General features: G+C 42.3%; 1 protein-coding gene across 3 annotated transcripts in view; it reads left to right on the forward strand.

The window, feature by feature from the left end:
* NUP37 (nucleoporin 37) overlaps window positions 1-16,315 on the forward strand; it is a 48,382-nt gene that overhangs the window by 21,306 nt on the left and 10,761 nt on the right. For all 3 annotated transcript variants that reach the window (XM_006019512.3, XM_025198923.1, XM_006019511.3), the window contains exons 6-9: window positions 6,979-7,069; window positions 11,310-11,488; window positions 13,289-13,339; window positions 14,203-14,296. In XM_006019512.3, the coding sequence (XP_006019574.1) occupies window positions 6,979-7,069; window positions 11,310-11,488; window positions 13,289-13,339; window positions 14,203-14,296 (415 nt within the window). The remainder of the gene's footprint in view (window positions 1-6,978; window positions 7,070-11,309; window positions 11,489-13,288; window positions 13,340-14,202; window positions 14,297-16,315) is intronic.

Below are 16,315 nucleotides of genomic sequence, written 5' to 3' on the forward strand. Positions count from 1 at the left end.
TATGGTTAAGGGCCTGCAGACCAAGCCCTAGGAGGAGAGACTAGAGAACCTGGACCTTTTCAGCCTCCGCAAGAGAAGGTTGAGGGGCGACCTTGTGGCTGCCTATAAGTTCATCACGGGGACACAGAAGGGAATTGGTGAGTTTTTATTCACCAAGGCACCCCCGGGGGTTACAAGAAATAATGGCCACAAGCTAGCAGAGAGCAGATTTAGATTGGACATTAGGAAGAACTTCTCCACAGTTAGAGTGGCCAAGGTCTGGAACGGGCTCCCAAGGGAGGTGGTGCTCTCCCCTACCCTGGGGGTCTTCAAGAGGAGGTTAGATAAGCATCTAGCTGGGGTCATCTAGACCCAGCACTATTTCCTGCCTATGCAGGGGGTCGGACTCGATGATCTATTGAGGTCCCTTCCAACCCTAACATCTGTGAATCTATGAAACTCCTTATGGGGCTTTGGGTGGGTGGGGAGCAGTGTTTGGGAGCAGGACAGGCATGATCTGCTCCCTGCATGCCCTGCCCTATGTGGGAGGATAGCTGGGGCAGGGTATGGAGGGTGTGTGTGTGCATGTTGGGGGAGGGGCATGTGCAGCATAGCTTGTTTAGGGCAGCTAGTGCCATGCTCTCACCCATGACTCCCAGCCCTGGCCCAGGTCCAAGCCAGTGTACAGCTTCTGGCAGGGCTGTTCCCAGCATGGCTGCAGTTGGCCAGGCTGACATTGTGACCAGGAGGCAAGGGGAGCATAGCAACACTTAGCCAGCTGCAGCCACGCTCAGAACAGCTCCGCTGGAAGCTGCACACTGGTCAGGGCCCAGGCTGGCGGGGCTGTTCTGCTTCCCTTGTCTCTAGCTGCAGATGCTGCTGCTCCTCCTCCTCCTCCTCCGGCCCCTGCAGCACCGCTTTGGGTGGGCAGGCAAGAAGCTTCTGCCAGGCAGCTTCTGCCCAGTGCGTGGAGCTCTGGCTCTAGCTCCCAGCTGCCTTCTACCCATTCCACCTTCCCAGAGCAATGAGCAGTCACCTAAAGGTGGGCGGAGCAGGTGGGAGGGCGCTGGGAGCTGGAGCTCTATACGCTGGGCAGGAGCCACCTGGCTGAAGCTCCCCCGGCCCACCCAGAGTGGTACAGCAGGAGCCACAGCTGGAGGCAAGCAAGCAGAGCATCCCTGCCATTCCTTGTTAGCACACAGCTTCTGATGGGGCTCTTTGTAGCTGCAGCTGGTCAGGTGCTGCTGTGCTCTCCTCACTTCCAGTGACCACTCCTCCCACTTCTGAACCTGCTGCGCTACTCTGGGCAGGCAGGCGGAGGTGGTGGGGGAGCGTCAGCCCAGCTGCACCCACTGGAGCTGAGGGGAGCAGAGGAGCACCCGGTTGGCTGCAGCCACACTGGGAACAGCCCTGTCAGAAGCTGCACTTCGGCAAAGGCTGGGGATGGCAGGAGTGCTGTGTGGACTGCCCTGGCAGGAACAAGTAGAGTTTAACCCCATGTAGAGCACAGTGGGGGCAGCTGCAGGCCAGATCCATCCAATTGGCAGGCTGTATTTTGCCCACACCTAGTATAGAGCCAGGGTGGCAGCAACCTGTGGTCCACAGGTCAGATTCAGTCCAGCAAGTGGATCTATCAGATCCAGCTCATAAAGTCAGTACATCTGCAACACTTCTGCAGGATGTGGGCACAGCAGAGGGAAGCGGTGTTGGTGGCCAGGTCTGAAGTGGCGGCCACCTTCAGAGCTAGCTCCATTTAAACAGTCTGCTGCTTCAAAAGGTTGTCTGTTGATGCCTGGTATAGAGTATCAGCACAACAGCATAAAGCTTATTTTGATCTTTTGTTCTTCACTTATCTATGCTAAGAGTATGAAGTAAGGGTGATTTTCTCATTTTTTCTGTAGGGTGAATCACACTTAAATAGTCTTTTATGGATCTCTTACCACTCCAACCCCACTCACTACTATTTTTAATATTGCCAAATATTTTTCCCATTCATTCCATAGTCCTCTGGCAACTACAACAACTGTATATGTGGAGAAATAATATTAGAAAATATATTCTTTATTTTAGATGTCATTTTAACAGCTAGAAATTAAGAGGAGGCAGCACAGTGTGATCACCCCTTTCTGCAGACCAGCTGGAAATTCTCCTTGAATCACAGTAGATAACTAATGCTCTGCCAGACTTCTATTCTATAACCAATGTGCTTGATCAGCTTTTCTGGAGGAATGGATAAGCTTGTGATTTTTATTGTCTGTTTTTTATTTACCTATTTCTCCTTATGTACTAGAGTTGGTTAAGAATTTTGGAGCATGATGCCTCAGTACAGATTAGGAGTTTTGTATGCAAAATGTATTGTCAATACTAGCTTTGCTAATGAAGCAAGTATTTCATTTCTGCAACTAAAGCAGTGTAGTGTAGCATCAATTTAAACCATTATTGGTGGTTTTAAGGAAAATCGTCTCCTTTTCCACTTGTCTGTAACTTTCGGGGGAAATGTTATGACATTTTTATTATACTTGGCCCAAAGGTGATGTTTTTTGTCTTGGAAAGTTTGACAGTTTATTTTTGTTCTTTGTGAAGTATGAAGGAAGGGTGATTTTCACACTTCAAGGAAGTTTTTTCAGATGCTCTAATACGTGCTTTGCCAAGTTTAATAAAAGTTGGTTGCACAATAAAATTGCTGCATATAAGCAGTGTGTCATTTGCCTAACCTGTCCAGAGCACGTGGGATATGATTATGTGAATGTAGCTATGAATATCTTAACACTGACATAAAATGAGTTGAATTGCTATTTTTTGTTTTGGTGATTTTATCTGAGATTTTGTTTGTAAAATAGGAACATGTATTTCAATCTGTTGTCATTTCAAGAAATGAGTTATAAAGGTTTCAATAAAAGCATGCATATGGTATTAGAACTGTCTTAGTTGAATGGTCATACTAAAATAAACCTCATTATTTGAAATTTACAAGACAGTGGATATTTCAAGTTGCTTTTTTTCCCTTGGTTTGCAAAGAATGGATGGTTAAGACAATCTGGAGGGGTTTTCAGCCATTTTGCAATTTTGACATACAATGAAACAGATAAAAGAATGTCACTTTATGAATAAACAACAAAGGAGTGGAGAAAACATGCATTTCTATTTCCACACCTTATAATCTCATTTACTGCTGAGAAGGGAACACGATGGCATAGTACTTTGGCCAAAATGATTCACCATCTTCAGTTATGCCATAATTCTCTCTCCACACACTGAATATACATGAAAAGTGTTGATTTGATTTGGAAAGATGTACAAGGGAAACATTATGGCAGTGCAAGAAAGTATTGTATGTTTCTAAATTACTTATTCAGTTTTTTAAACATTTGTGAATTGTTAGAATAAGGATACACATCCCTCAGGATTGGAGACCCTATGATTTCTAAAGGGAAAGCAAATATTTGATCTGTTGTGGTTTGGCATGGGAAGACAGCATTGTTCATTAAATATATTTACTTTATTTCACATATATTTTTTTGTTTAGACTATTGATGTATTACTTAAAAGTATGTTGAAATCTCTCTAATATAAAGTTTTAAGCACCCTAGCAAAATATAAATTTAAAAGGTCTGAGAGTGTGTAATAACTTTGCTGCTTCTTTGAAGACTGAATAGATGTGGCTGCTGGTAAGATTTTTAGTCATATATTCCCTACAGATTATAAACTTGCAATTGGAATCTAATATTTAATTGAGACATATCCAAGAAAAACCCAGTTGCTACAGGAATTTGTGTTAAAGATTGAGCAAGTTTCATCTTTCATGCTGACTAAGAATTGACTCATTGTTCCTCTATCTCATTGTCTTTAACTGGGAACGCCTATTCGTTTTATAATATTTTTAGCCTTTTCATGTCAAATAGATAGTTCAGAGAAATGACTTTAGTCCTAGGACAGGGGAGTTCAACTTCTGGCCTACAGGCCAAATGCGGCCTATGAAGCCATGAATCTGATCCTCAAGGCTCCTCACAGGTTAGGAAATTTGGTGGTGGGGGAGGAGTGGCAGTTAATGCGGCCACCCCTCTCCTGAAAATTCCCAAGCCCCATAAAGCCAGATCAGAGCTGGGCTGTGCCACCTTCCCCTCGATCCTGCACAGCTGGATTGGGGCTGGGTCACTCCTTCCTCTCCACCCCGACATAGCCAGATTCGGGCTGGGCCACACCCCTTCCCCCACAGGGCTGGGCCATGCCTCCTCTCTTATACACACACACACCTGGATTGAGCCCTGTCTTGCTCTCTTGCATACTAGATTAGGCCCACTAACCCAATTTGGCCTGCAGACACTAAGCACTGTCCATCTGGCCTGAGGCGGGGAAAAGTTGGGCACCACCATCCTAAGATAATGCCCCAAGCAGGTCTATTGTAAAGTAGTTCAGTTACCCTTTTGTTAACCATTGTAGTTTTTCCTTTTGGGTCAAACACAATGTTTACTATACGTAATATATAACCTCATCTACCCCAGAAAAGAGCCAAAGAATCTTGGAATAAGTCACTAACCCTAGGCAGTAAGAATGCTAAACCAAACAGCTGACAGAAATAAATATGCTGTAGCTCAGGTTGTTTCCTCTTAAAAATTGCAGTTTTTGAAGGACATCTCTCCTGGACCTCCAGGTGGTTGGCTTAATGGCTGTTTTGTAATTTTTCTGTTCTGTGTCTTTTTTAATCTATACTAAGTGTTCTTTTGGTGAAGAGTGAGCTTTGCACATTTCCTTCCTCTTACTGTGCCTTTGAGTCAAAGATTTGAAGGACTCGCACTATGGGCATTTAAACTAAATATGACCTATTTTTTTAAAATACCGCAGCTGCATTGGTGCTAGCAGCGACATAAACTCAGCTGTAAACTGTAGTGCAGATATTCTCACCCTGCTGTGCTGAAAAGGGGGTTTGAAAAAAAAAACCCCGGTAAATCCCAGAATAGCGACTTATAAAATGCATATTAACCCTTGCTTTACACTTTCCATTTCTAGTTACTTATTTCACTGTTCATATGTTCTTCTCCCAGTGCTGCTTCCAGTTATATATCATTTTGGACACAAACTGCTGATAAGATTTGCATCCTGGGCACAAAACCCAGTTGGATCATGGGTGATGCTGCTGACTCCGTGGGGAAGTATTAGCATGGTGCCACCAACAGCCAGGAAGTTACTACCCCCTACAGCTTCTGCTGTGGCCCAGTGCTGCTTAATCCTGACATCACAGGACCATGGCATTGCTGAATTTAGCAGCTCCTGCCCTTAAGCAGGCCCAAACTCCTACCCCCTCCCTGAGTGCCATTTTAACTCCTAACCCCTCACCACTCACCCCTCTGACATCTGTTTCCAGTGCCCTCTGTAACTCAGTTCTCAGGACTTGACCCAGCTACCCACTTTTAGTTACACCACCAGTGTTTGCTTACCTACACAAGGAGCACATCTACACATGCAGTTAGTGTGACTGAATCTACTCTGGCTCAGTTTGAATCAGAATAAACTAATCCTGATGTCACCATCTACACATGCCTTTAAGCACAGTAATTTATTGCACTGCTGGATACCACTTTTATTTGAAGCAGGCCATAAATTAGTCTACTGTGCCCTAATTGTTGTGCACATGTAGACTGTGACACTTTACTGTGCAGCAAAATAGCACGCTGCGCAGTAAAGTGTCTAATGTAGACATGCCCAAGAAATGGTAGGTGTTTTCCAAATGCAACAAAAGGAGTAAGACCAGGTATATAACTTATTCATTACAATCTTAGTTTTGTCCCAGGTGAGTTATGTAGCTTGCACAGTTGGAGATGTTTCCTCTCACATCTCTAAACCAATAATGATGGATGCCAGGGAGGGTAATGAATAGGTGACAGGTAACTCTAGTATATCCAGTTCAGTGCTCTCCCTCTAAAATATCCATCCCTGCCCCTATCAGAAACAGGATACTGGGCTAGATAGACCATTGGTCTGACCTAGTATAGCACTTCTTATGTTCTTACTAGATTTTTCTGTTCGTTCCTTTTCTAGCAACCCTGTTTCATTTTTAGTTTCTTTATATTCCACCCCAATAGTCAACCCCTTCACTCCAAAGGCAATTCACTTAGAAATGTTAGCAAGCCAAATAGTTAAGTGGATGACTTGGTCATACACTTTCTGGTAGCATGGGTTGGTTATATTGATCAAATCCATACTGTTCTTCCTATCTGTGATTTTTCTTATTATTATTTGTGATTTAGTACACAGTCTGCAATGTTGGCAGAGTTATGAATAATGTGAGAGTGAATGTCATGTAGTATTATAAAGTCATTTATGGCATGGCTTGTTGACTGTTTTGGTGGGATTCAAGCTGCGTATTGTCTTTCAGAACAGTATTTGAATATATATAGTTATCACTTCTAACGGTATTATCATTAATAGTATAATTGAATAATTTTTATGGTATTAAGTTTGTGCTATGGAAATTTCTCATTTAACTGAAGCTACAGAGACAGCTGTCATACACTGTGTATACTGACATCTCTGTTTACATGGTCCATGATTTAGTACCATTGGCCTTTATGCTTGATCAGTCTTAGCATGTTGAAATATTAGTAGCGATAACTAGGGAGGGAAACAAAATTTTCCCTCTCTAGTTATCTCTACTAATATTTCAACAAAATTTTAATTGCTTAAAAAAAGCATTTTTTAAGCAATTAAGCATTTAAAAATGCTTAAACATGAATAAAAGTTACTTCTGCACATGTCCCTGATCTAAGTGCTAAGAAGTACTTAGCACCTTATGTTCTGTTGATTTAAGTGTTTGCAGGTGTTTAATGTATCTCAATGTTAAAACTTCTGTTAACATGTTAACATGTTTTCTGCTCAAAGGGTAGAGTATAGGTATCAGATCAAATTTACCTTCTCTGTGGTGTCATTAGGTCAGAGGTAGAAATTAATATTTTTACAGTCAAGCACCAATAAATACTTTAATATTGTACTTTTTTTTAATAGGGTTTGGGATCTGGAAGGAAATCAAAAGGCTTATTTTGTTCTTCGTTCCCCTGGAGTGAGTGTGTGCTGGCATCCTGAGGAGGCTTTTAAGGTTGTGCTTTGCAGTTTACTTTCTTAAATCTATATGAAGATTCGTACTGTTCTAAACTATAAAATATTGACGTCTTAATAAGACTGGAGTTTAAGGCATCAAAGAAGAAATTTATTTTTACATTTCATTAGCAACAGATTCTGTAAATTTACTAGTTTTGCAAAGGCTAAATATGATAACCAAGATTGTGCTGGGTCTAATTTTTCCAAAAATGAGGAACATTCTCTATATTCCACCCCCACCCCACCCCCCAAAACAAATTTATGTCGTTTTGAATTTGGTTTCTAAGTATGTCCCTTTGTATTCCAGGTCTGCCTCTGCTTACTGAGATTCTAAATTCCGTTGATATCTAAATTTTAGCAGGTTAGATGCATCTTAATCACTTTGAATCAAGATACAGGTTTCCCCCCCACCCCCCTGTTCCAAACAGTAAATGGCTTGGTTTGTTGTCCTCTCCTAGTTCCTTGGCAACTATTACTAAAAGAGCAAATAACTTTGCAGTTGGTTAATATGAATTATTTCCACCCATCTCCTTATACAACTTCCTGATTTATCTTTTTATCTGTTTGGATTTCACACATCCTACTGCTTAATTCTATTGTCCCTCTCAATTTTACCAGTCTTATTCAACTCAGTTGATCTAATCCAGGGGTTGGCAACCTATGCCTTGTAGGGTAGATCCAGTCCACGAAGAGGTCCAGTCTGGCAAGGGGGATATGCAACATGGAGATGTGCCATGCCACCCATCTCCTTTACAGCACTCTTGCTGCAGAGCCTTCTCCTTTGCTAGGTCTGTACTTACCCTCACTGCAGAGGGGTTAAGGATCAAAGGTGAGGCAGCTGGCCACTCTGTTCCTGATCTAATCAAATCAACCCACTTCCCCCCTCCCCTCACTCCCCATGCCCTTTTTCCTTCTATTTAAAACCCATTCTTTCTGCAAGTCTATTCATGGCATCTGACAAAGTAACTTGTTCCCTACAAAAGCTCATATCTCACTGAACCAGTTAGTTTCTAAGGGCCCTGGCAGACATTGTATTTATAATGCAATTAATGCCAAAAATTTCAGCGTGCCATGCATTCAGTCAATTTATAGTTCCATAAAATTGAAAACCAGACACAAAGATGTTCCATATATATAACTGAAGTGGTGGTGCCAACAATCACCTGATCACAACAATCAGGGGCAACTTCGAGTCCCAGTATAGCATCCAGAGCTGTCCCCAGCCCAATCCTTGAATTGGGATGCTGGGCAGCCCATGTCTGAGCTGAAAACTCAGCTCAACATTGGTATCAAACATGTAGTAGTCCTGGAGTGTGGGATAGTTGCTCCCTGCCTCATATGCGAGATTATGCTAGGGACAGCCCCAGTTATGCAATTGGGATCTGAGAAATTTTATGGCCTATTGCAAATATCGCACGTCCTGCCATGCACATCTAGAATGGCAGAATGCTTGAGGTTTGGGGTGGAGGATAAGAGTCGTTGGCTCCCAATCGTGCTATTATTTTAACATTTCCCAGGGGCCTAAGGTGCCACCCTGCCTTACTATCTGCGTGACATGTTGTCTTATGGATCATTTAGGTGACATTCAGTTTATGAACTTATAGTTCAGGACCACTGGAATTCATGCTGGAAGGGTCCTTTAATCTTGCAGTTTCCCCCATGCACCCCCTGTCACTGATTGGCCTTGCTGCTTGATCCTAATGGCCAAGAGGCAAAAACCACAGTTTTAAATACACCACAGTTTTTGCTTCCATCTGGTCAGCAGCAAGTGGCAGGGCCGCTGGGGCCCCTCCACCAGTCAGTCAGCAGTGGGAGGCAAAAACTGCAGCATATTTAAAACCATGGTTTTCACCTCCCTAAGTAATAAGTTTCATTTTAAAAATTCTTCCTTCAAAAAGGCCCGGGTAACTTATGGGCATACTGCTACATTCCTTTCCATCCTGATGAAGTCTACTCTGAGCCATAGGAGAGGTGGAGGATGGTTTATAGCATGGAAGGTCTGATAGGAGTAGTTTCAGCTGAGAGTGAATTTCAGGTTCTAATGAATAATGAGCAAATATAGTATATTAAAAAGCCCTTAGAATTTAAATAAACCTTTCAAACTTCTTCCCAATGTGTCATTCACCCTGTCAAAATTTTTCCAGACAGTTTCATTTCTGTCCCACTGAAGCCCTTCTGAACTTAGGCTATTGTTATTGTTTGTCAATGTTACAGTGCCCACAGGTATGATGGCTACTCTAGAACAAAACAGAGAGATGTAGAACAAAACAGAGATGTGGTCACTTCCCCACCATCAGCCCTTCTAAGTCTTAGATGTGTCACAGCAGATGAGGCAGCAGACTGTCAGAAGAAAGTAAGAAGGGGTATGAGGAGGGTTTCAATCCATGAAGTCACAGAGTAACAGTTTAAGAGTGCACAACCCTCAGTGGTTTAATTCTAAATTTTTTCGTCCCTATTTTAAACCAAGCTGATAGTGGGTGTCAACGTTTGGCATTTCCATAATGAATTCATTTATTTTGAGGGGGAGAGGAGATTCATAGGTGAAATTTGCTTAGCGTATATAGAAGGTGCAGTAAAAATCTAACTATATTTGAAATCCCAGTGTATTGATCTCATTAGCGCACAAGGGAGTTTTGAAGATTAAATAGCTGATGCTTCTACAGCGGTTTGTAAATGTTTATTAGTAGTCATACTCACATCCTGACACTTTTTAGGGCTGGAGACTTTGTACCCTGTATTCAGTTTCATTATTGACTCTGGCTTTGCTGCCTTAGAGATCAGTGTTCACATTTTCTCTCTGATGCACCCATCAGTTACTGCCTGAAGTATCAGTTTCAAACATCTGTTCAAGTTACCATAAAACTATTGTGAATACTTGCACTCTGTTCTTTCTTTATATAGTGTATAAAAATATATAAAAGAAATAAAGTAAGATTAAAAAACACATTTCTGTAGATAAGTATTACAGACTAGATTCCTCTAAACTTAATTACAAAGTACCAAAATATGAAATAGATCTACAGGGTTTTACTTGCCCTTGCGTCTTGACCCTTATTAGAGAGCAGTATTTCTGTTGGAGGGTTTGTTTAAAAGAGGACACACCTTCGTCCAAACAGATATATTGGGACTTTTAAGTCCCTATGTCAAAAACCTCCTTAACAGTATTTCCTCAAAATGTTGTTCTAATCCAATGGGGTTATCGCCCTTGTGACACTTCTTGTTTGTAAAATCATACTTTCTTATGTCAAAGTGGGGTAATTAGCATTTTTCGTTTCTCAAACATACTTGGACATTAGATTTTTTTAATTGCCTACTTAAATATTATATACATCTTAATGTTCCCCTCAAAGCATCTTGGGATAGTTTAATCTAGTGGGGGCCAGTCTGTTTTGCAGTGGTACCACAAATTAGCCCCTGCAACCTCCCTGAGTGCTACTGTGATCCACTTCCCCCGCCCAATCTGCTGCTCTCCTTTCTGCTCCGTGCCCCGTGCTCGCCTTCTAATCTGATGCTAGGCCTTCTGCCCTCTGTTGTGCTGCCTGCCCCCTCCCCAAACTGCCACACACAGAGGCTGCCCATGCCACTTGTGGCACATGTGCTACAGGTTGGCCAGCCCTGGCTTAATCCAAAAACTCATTCCACACTAGTGAGCAAACAGATTCTTGAGCAAGTGACATTGAGTAGAACTTGGTTAGATAAAATAATTGTTACATTTCAAAAATAAATAGACTATTACATTACTTGGCACAGGTAATTCATCCATTTTTTTGCTAGATCAGAGTCCAAAAGAAAAGTTCCTGAGTTCTGTTAAAATAAGCTCAGCCTCTGGTCCCACATACAGTCAACATTGGTATTTCCTGGTCATTATAAAAACAGTTCACAGTAAAAATTATTAGATTTCTATTTCTGCATGGCCAAACCACTTCTAAAAATATATGAGAAGACCTACAATTCAACATATGTAACATGGGAATTGATAGGTGTCAGTTCACGTACTTTTCTCTACCAAAAATATTCCCACTAATTTAAATACTAGAAGTTTGGTTTCATTTTTGTTTTCTTTCATGTTCTACATCGTGAATACCTTTCAACTATAATAAGCATTTGCTATGTCTATTAATGCTTGGCTGCAGGAGGATAAGATTTGCTATGTAGTAATTTAAGATTTAAAATTTGATTTTTGCAAAGAATGCAGTTTACAAAGTTGTATTAAAATGCATCTATTACTTCTCTTACAGTTGATGGTGGCAGAGAAGAATGGAACGATACGATTCTACGATCTCACTACACAGCAAGCCATTCTGTCTCTTGAGTCTGGACAAATGCCGCTGATGTCAGCAGACTGGTGTTTAAAAAACACCTTTAGAATTGGAGCAGTAGCTGGGAATGATTGGCTAATCTGGGATATCAGGTCCAGGTATCATCAAATTACTGAGCAAAACATCCTCACCATATTCTTTCTATTTACATTATTAGAAGTGCTATTTTTACTATGTTTTGTTAACCAATTAGCATTGCATGTAGTCATCCCACTCACTTGTGATTTAAATGAAGTTAACCAAGCATTCATAAATAATGCAGGTATCTCCAGTATTCTTTATATATCGTTCCCTAGTGAAAGCAACAGCAAGTGAGTCCATTTTTTTCACTGCCAAGCTGTCTCCCCTGACATAGGTAACAACTAGGGCTGAGCGAAACAGCACCATTTCACTTCAACTTCTGTTTCAATGATTCGATGGAACAATCTTTTGTTTCAAATTTATTTTTGTTTTGAAAGCACTGTTCCATTTCATTTCGTCAAAACAGTTTCGCTGTTTCGAGTTTAGCCCACACCCTGGGAGGAGTCCGGCAGAGCCCTCTCGGGGGTGTGGGCAGGAGGCTGCCGCTGCTGCTGGGAGCTGATCTTGGTGGAGGGAGGTGGAGTGCAGCCCCAGTGCTGTGCATCAGGCAGTAAGCCGCTAGGAGCTGAGACCAGTGAAGGGGGCTGGTGCGCAGCACTGGCAGTGCACGCCATCTCCCTTCACCAGGCTCAGCTCCCAGCGGCTCCAGCCCCATGGAACTCAGCCCGATGGCAGGAAGCAGAGTGCAGCGCCAGCTCTGGCTGCCTCTTGCTACCAGGCTGGTTTCCATGGGGCTGGTGGAGCCGATGGGAGCACAGCCCAGTGTCAGGAGGTGGGCAGAGCTGGTGTTGTGCTCCCATTGGCTCCTCCAGCCCCATGGAGTGCAGCCCAGCAGCAGGAGGTGGGGAGAGCCAGGACTGCACTCCCCGCCTAGCTGAGCCACATAGGGCTGTAGAGCTGCTGGGAGTGCCCTGGCCCTCCCCTGCCTCCCACCACCTGACTGCTGCTTTGAAACTCGAAACGTTCTGGAACTTTCAGAACGTTTCGACTGGCCTCATTTCATTTCAAGGCTGTTTCAAAGCCCTTCATTTCATTTCAATTTTGCTGTTTCAAGGTCGAAACAACTCGAAATGAAACAGCCGTCGAAATTTCGCACAGCCCTAGTAACAACTGCAGATTTTGGGATCGCTCTTTAAATGCTGCCTTTACCACAGGATGGGATTATCCTGTTCCCATTTCAAGAGTGTCCCAAACTCCCTCAGTCCATTGTGCTATATAGCCTTCTGAAAATTTCACCTTCATAAGTGGGGTTAGACCTCAAACTTTCTGTGCTGGAGACACAAATTAATCGCAAGCTGTTTCATTGGCAGGCATCTGGTTTGTTTTTTTTCACCCTTGGGGACACAAATATACCTTCTATATTCCTTGCTGCTGTTGGCATCCCATGTTTTTCTTCCCCATCGATCTTCCATGTTATTAAATATAGTATGTCTTAAACAGAAAGGTAGGGGAATCTCTTAAATTCTAAAACAACACACAACCAACATCTAGAGGAGAAATTCTGTAAGGCCAAGGTCCAAACGAAATTTTTAAAAATTAAAATTCCTCTTCAGATCCTATGCAACTTTGCCCCCTTTTTATCTCTTCCTCTCTCACAGGTGGACTCCTCAGCCTGTCAGGACCCCAATGTGAGACTGCCTACCTGCCAAAATAAAATTTATCTTTTTTTTTGGTAGATTCCCAATATTCCATTCCATTTGAACTTGCCACTCCTGTAAATAATTTCTATTTTTTGCCCTTGCAATGTGAAGTTCAGTGTAAGTATCATTTGCTACAGCTTGCAGAATGGCTCTTATACTAAATGGTATATTTTACAGGTATCCACAAGATAAAAGACCTGTCCACGCGGATCGAGCCAAATTATTCAGGTATTATTTTGTTTTATATTCCTGCTATTAGTATTCTACAGTTGCATATAGGGACCTACCTGAGTCATAGTGAGACGCTGGGTTTTTCATGGCCTGTTCACAGCACACAGAGCCAATTTCATGGGCATTTCGCAGCAGTCCTGCCTCTTGCCACTAATTGGTAGAGGGTGCCTTCACTGTCTATTTCACTACCACTTTTTTTTTTGGTTGATTTCATGGGAAATCGTGGCCAATGCCAGGTTTCCCAGCGATTGTGCACAACACTGTTTTCTGTGGTTTCCACAAAACCACAATGTAGGTAGGTTTTATATAACATTATATATATTATATAACATTCCTCAGCAGCTCTCAAAGGAGGTCACTGTAATTATCTTCATTTTACATATAAAGCTTGTGAGGCAAAAAGATTTGAAGTGACTAGTTCAAGGCATCCAGTAGGTAGGCTAGTAACAGTGCCAGGAATAGAACAGAAGTCTCTTGACCCTTAGTTCAAGTACTGTCTAGTACACCACACTTCTGCATTACTAAGCAAGCTTAGATGGAAAATATTGAAAATACGGAACTTTCCAGTTTTCACATCCTTCCATTAACAATTTTTAACGGGCTATATCCTACAGGATTCCACTCTGAGTGGGAGTTTGAGTGTGATTGGCACTTAGCTGGGGGGTTTTTAAGGTACATAGATTGTAAAAGGCAATGAATAGTGAGTCTTTTCTAAAAAATAAAGTATTTTTGTTCCTGTATTTCAGTTTTTCAGTGTTATTTCTGAAAGTTCAAACAATGCTTAACTACAAAAAATCAGGTTCATATATAATACTGATAGTTCAACACTTGAATTTAAAAGCACTTTTGTTTTATTTTAGGTGGTCCCGAGTGAATGAAAATTTGTTTGCTACTACTGGCTATCCAGGAAAGATGTCTAGTCAACTTCTAGTTCATCATTCAGGACATCCTCAGGTAAAATTATATAATGCTGTATTCTGGGTGGGATTCATCTATTCTCTTTAAATCACATAAGTAAATATCTAATAATTACTTTGAAAAGGTAACTAGGATTGCCTACAGGTGATTACTACTTGTTTTTCCAGACCAAAAGTCACCCAAACATGAGTTGACCACAATTTTCTGTATGACTAGTTTAGTTACGAGATGACTAAGTCTCTGCTTTAAGTTTAAAATAAGTGTATTTAAAATTCTTGATCGAAATTTATTAGAGGTGCACTGATATATCGGTTGCTTCAGATTGGCACCGATAAAAGGGAAATTACATTATTGGCTTTTTTTTGGCTGTTGTAGGCAATAATGTTTACCTATAACTATGCCTTCTGGCCAGGGCCCTGGACACCTGGGTTCCTTCTCCCCTGCAGGGCCAGGGCCCCTGGATGCCTGGGTTCCCTCGGGGAAACAGGTTTCCCCTTGCAGGCAGGCAGCATTCTAGCCTGCAAAAGGTCCTGCTTGGAGTTGCTGGGAGCAGGATGCAGGGGGTCCACATGCATGTGTGTGGCTGCATGCATGCACATGGCCAGAAATACAGCTGGGCAGCATGGAGAACAACTCCCTGCAAGTAAGTCTGTGGAGGGGAAGGGGGCAAGAGGGGAGGGATCAAGGCCCCCATGGTGAGGGAGCGAGTGAGGAAGTGGCAGAGGCTGGGGGCACTGCCCAGCCAGGGGGGTACATGCAACCTGGGGCCTAATGCATAATGGTAACAACTGATTGGGAAGGTATAGGTCATGTGTCTTTGAAATCCTAAGCAAGGATTATCAGTCAGGTGAGTATATTGCATATTTCTTTTTGTGTATTTGGAAGAGGAATGAGAATCTGCTCTGTTGTTCCCTTCATTTTTTTGTGTGTTTTCATATGTAAATGTTTGGCTTGCTCAGAATCCTAGAAAATATTAATTCATATTTTCTTTAAAACATGCACATTGAATCATTCCATATTTAAGCTGCCAGTTACAGAATGCAAATAAAAACTAACACCTGCCAGAAATCCTACGGTATTTTGTAATTCTAATGCACTCTAGGGAAATCAATTGTTTTAATAGCACAGACGGAAAAAATATATTAGGCAAATTTTTATTATTTTGGACACACAAATATACTGTCTCCAAGCACCATACTTAACTGTAATCTTGAATAACTGGTTTTATTAAAATAGTCTTGGGTACAGAGAGAACATTTGTAAATACCTTCCAATGGTTCCATTTTGTCATTTCAGTGCTTTGCTTTAATGTACGTATAGTAGCTGATGGAACAGAATAGCAACTAATGAGATTTTTAATTTAAATTGCTGTACTTACTTGAATATGAGATGACCTTGAATATAAAACAACCCCACAATTATTAGATTCTATACATGGAAATTTTTTGTTAAAATTTTTCAGGCATAGAATCTAATTATTGGAGGTTTGCCTTGAATGTGTCCCCCTCCCACTGCTACTGCAGGGAAAATAAATCTGGGGGATTAGGTAACCCCCTTGCCCTCTGTCTCCCCCCAACTTCCTTCCCCTGTAGCCCTTTCCCCCTTCCTTACTGTCAAACCCTGCTATCCCTGAGCACATAGAAGGGAGAAGCAAATTGGAAAGTGCTGACCTAGAAATACACATACCTGTACACGCAGTCCTCAGACTTACGATGCAATTGGTTCCTGAAAACCACATCTTAAGTTGAAATGTCATAACTCAGAACCAATTTTCCCATAGGAACAATGTTAAAAAAGGGGAATTGGGTCCTTTACAATGCTCAACACAGCTGCCTCCAGCTGGTAAGTCCCTTGTGGTGGGAGAGAAGGCGTGTGGAGGGGCAGATCAATGCCCCCACAGTGAGGGAGAGATTGGAACAGGGGCTGGGGCAAAAACTGCCAAACTGGGGCAGGGGGGCGCAGGGAGGGGGTGGGGTGGCTCCCGCTGCTGCGCACCACTGGTCCGGGAGTGGCTTATACGGCTCCCCTCCCCCCCCCCCCCCCGGCCCCCCCAGT

The sequence above is a fragment of the Alligator sinensis genome, unplaced genomic scaffold, assembly GCF_000455745.1.
Source record: "Alligator sinensis unplaced genomic scaffold, ASM45574v1 scaffold74_2, whole genome shotgun sequence".
Lineage (NCBI taxonomy): Eukaryota > Metazoa > Chordata > Crocodylia > Alligatoridae > Alligator > Alligator sinensis.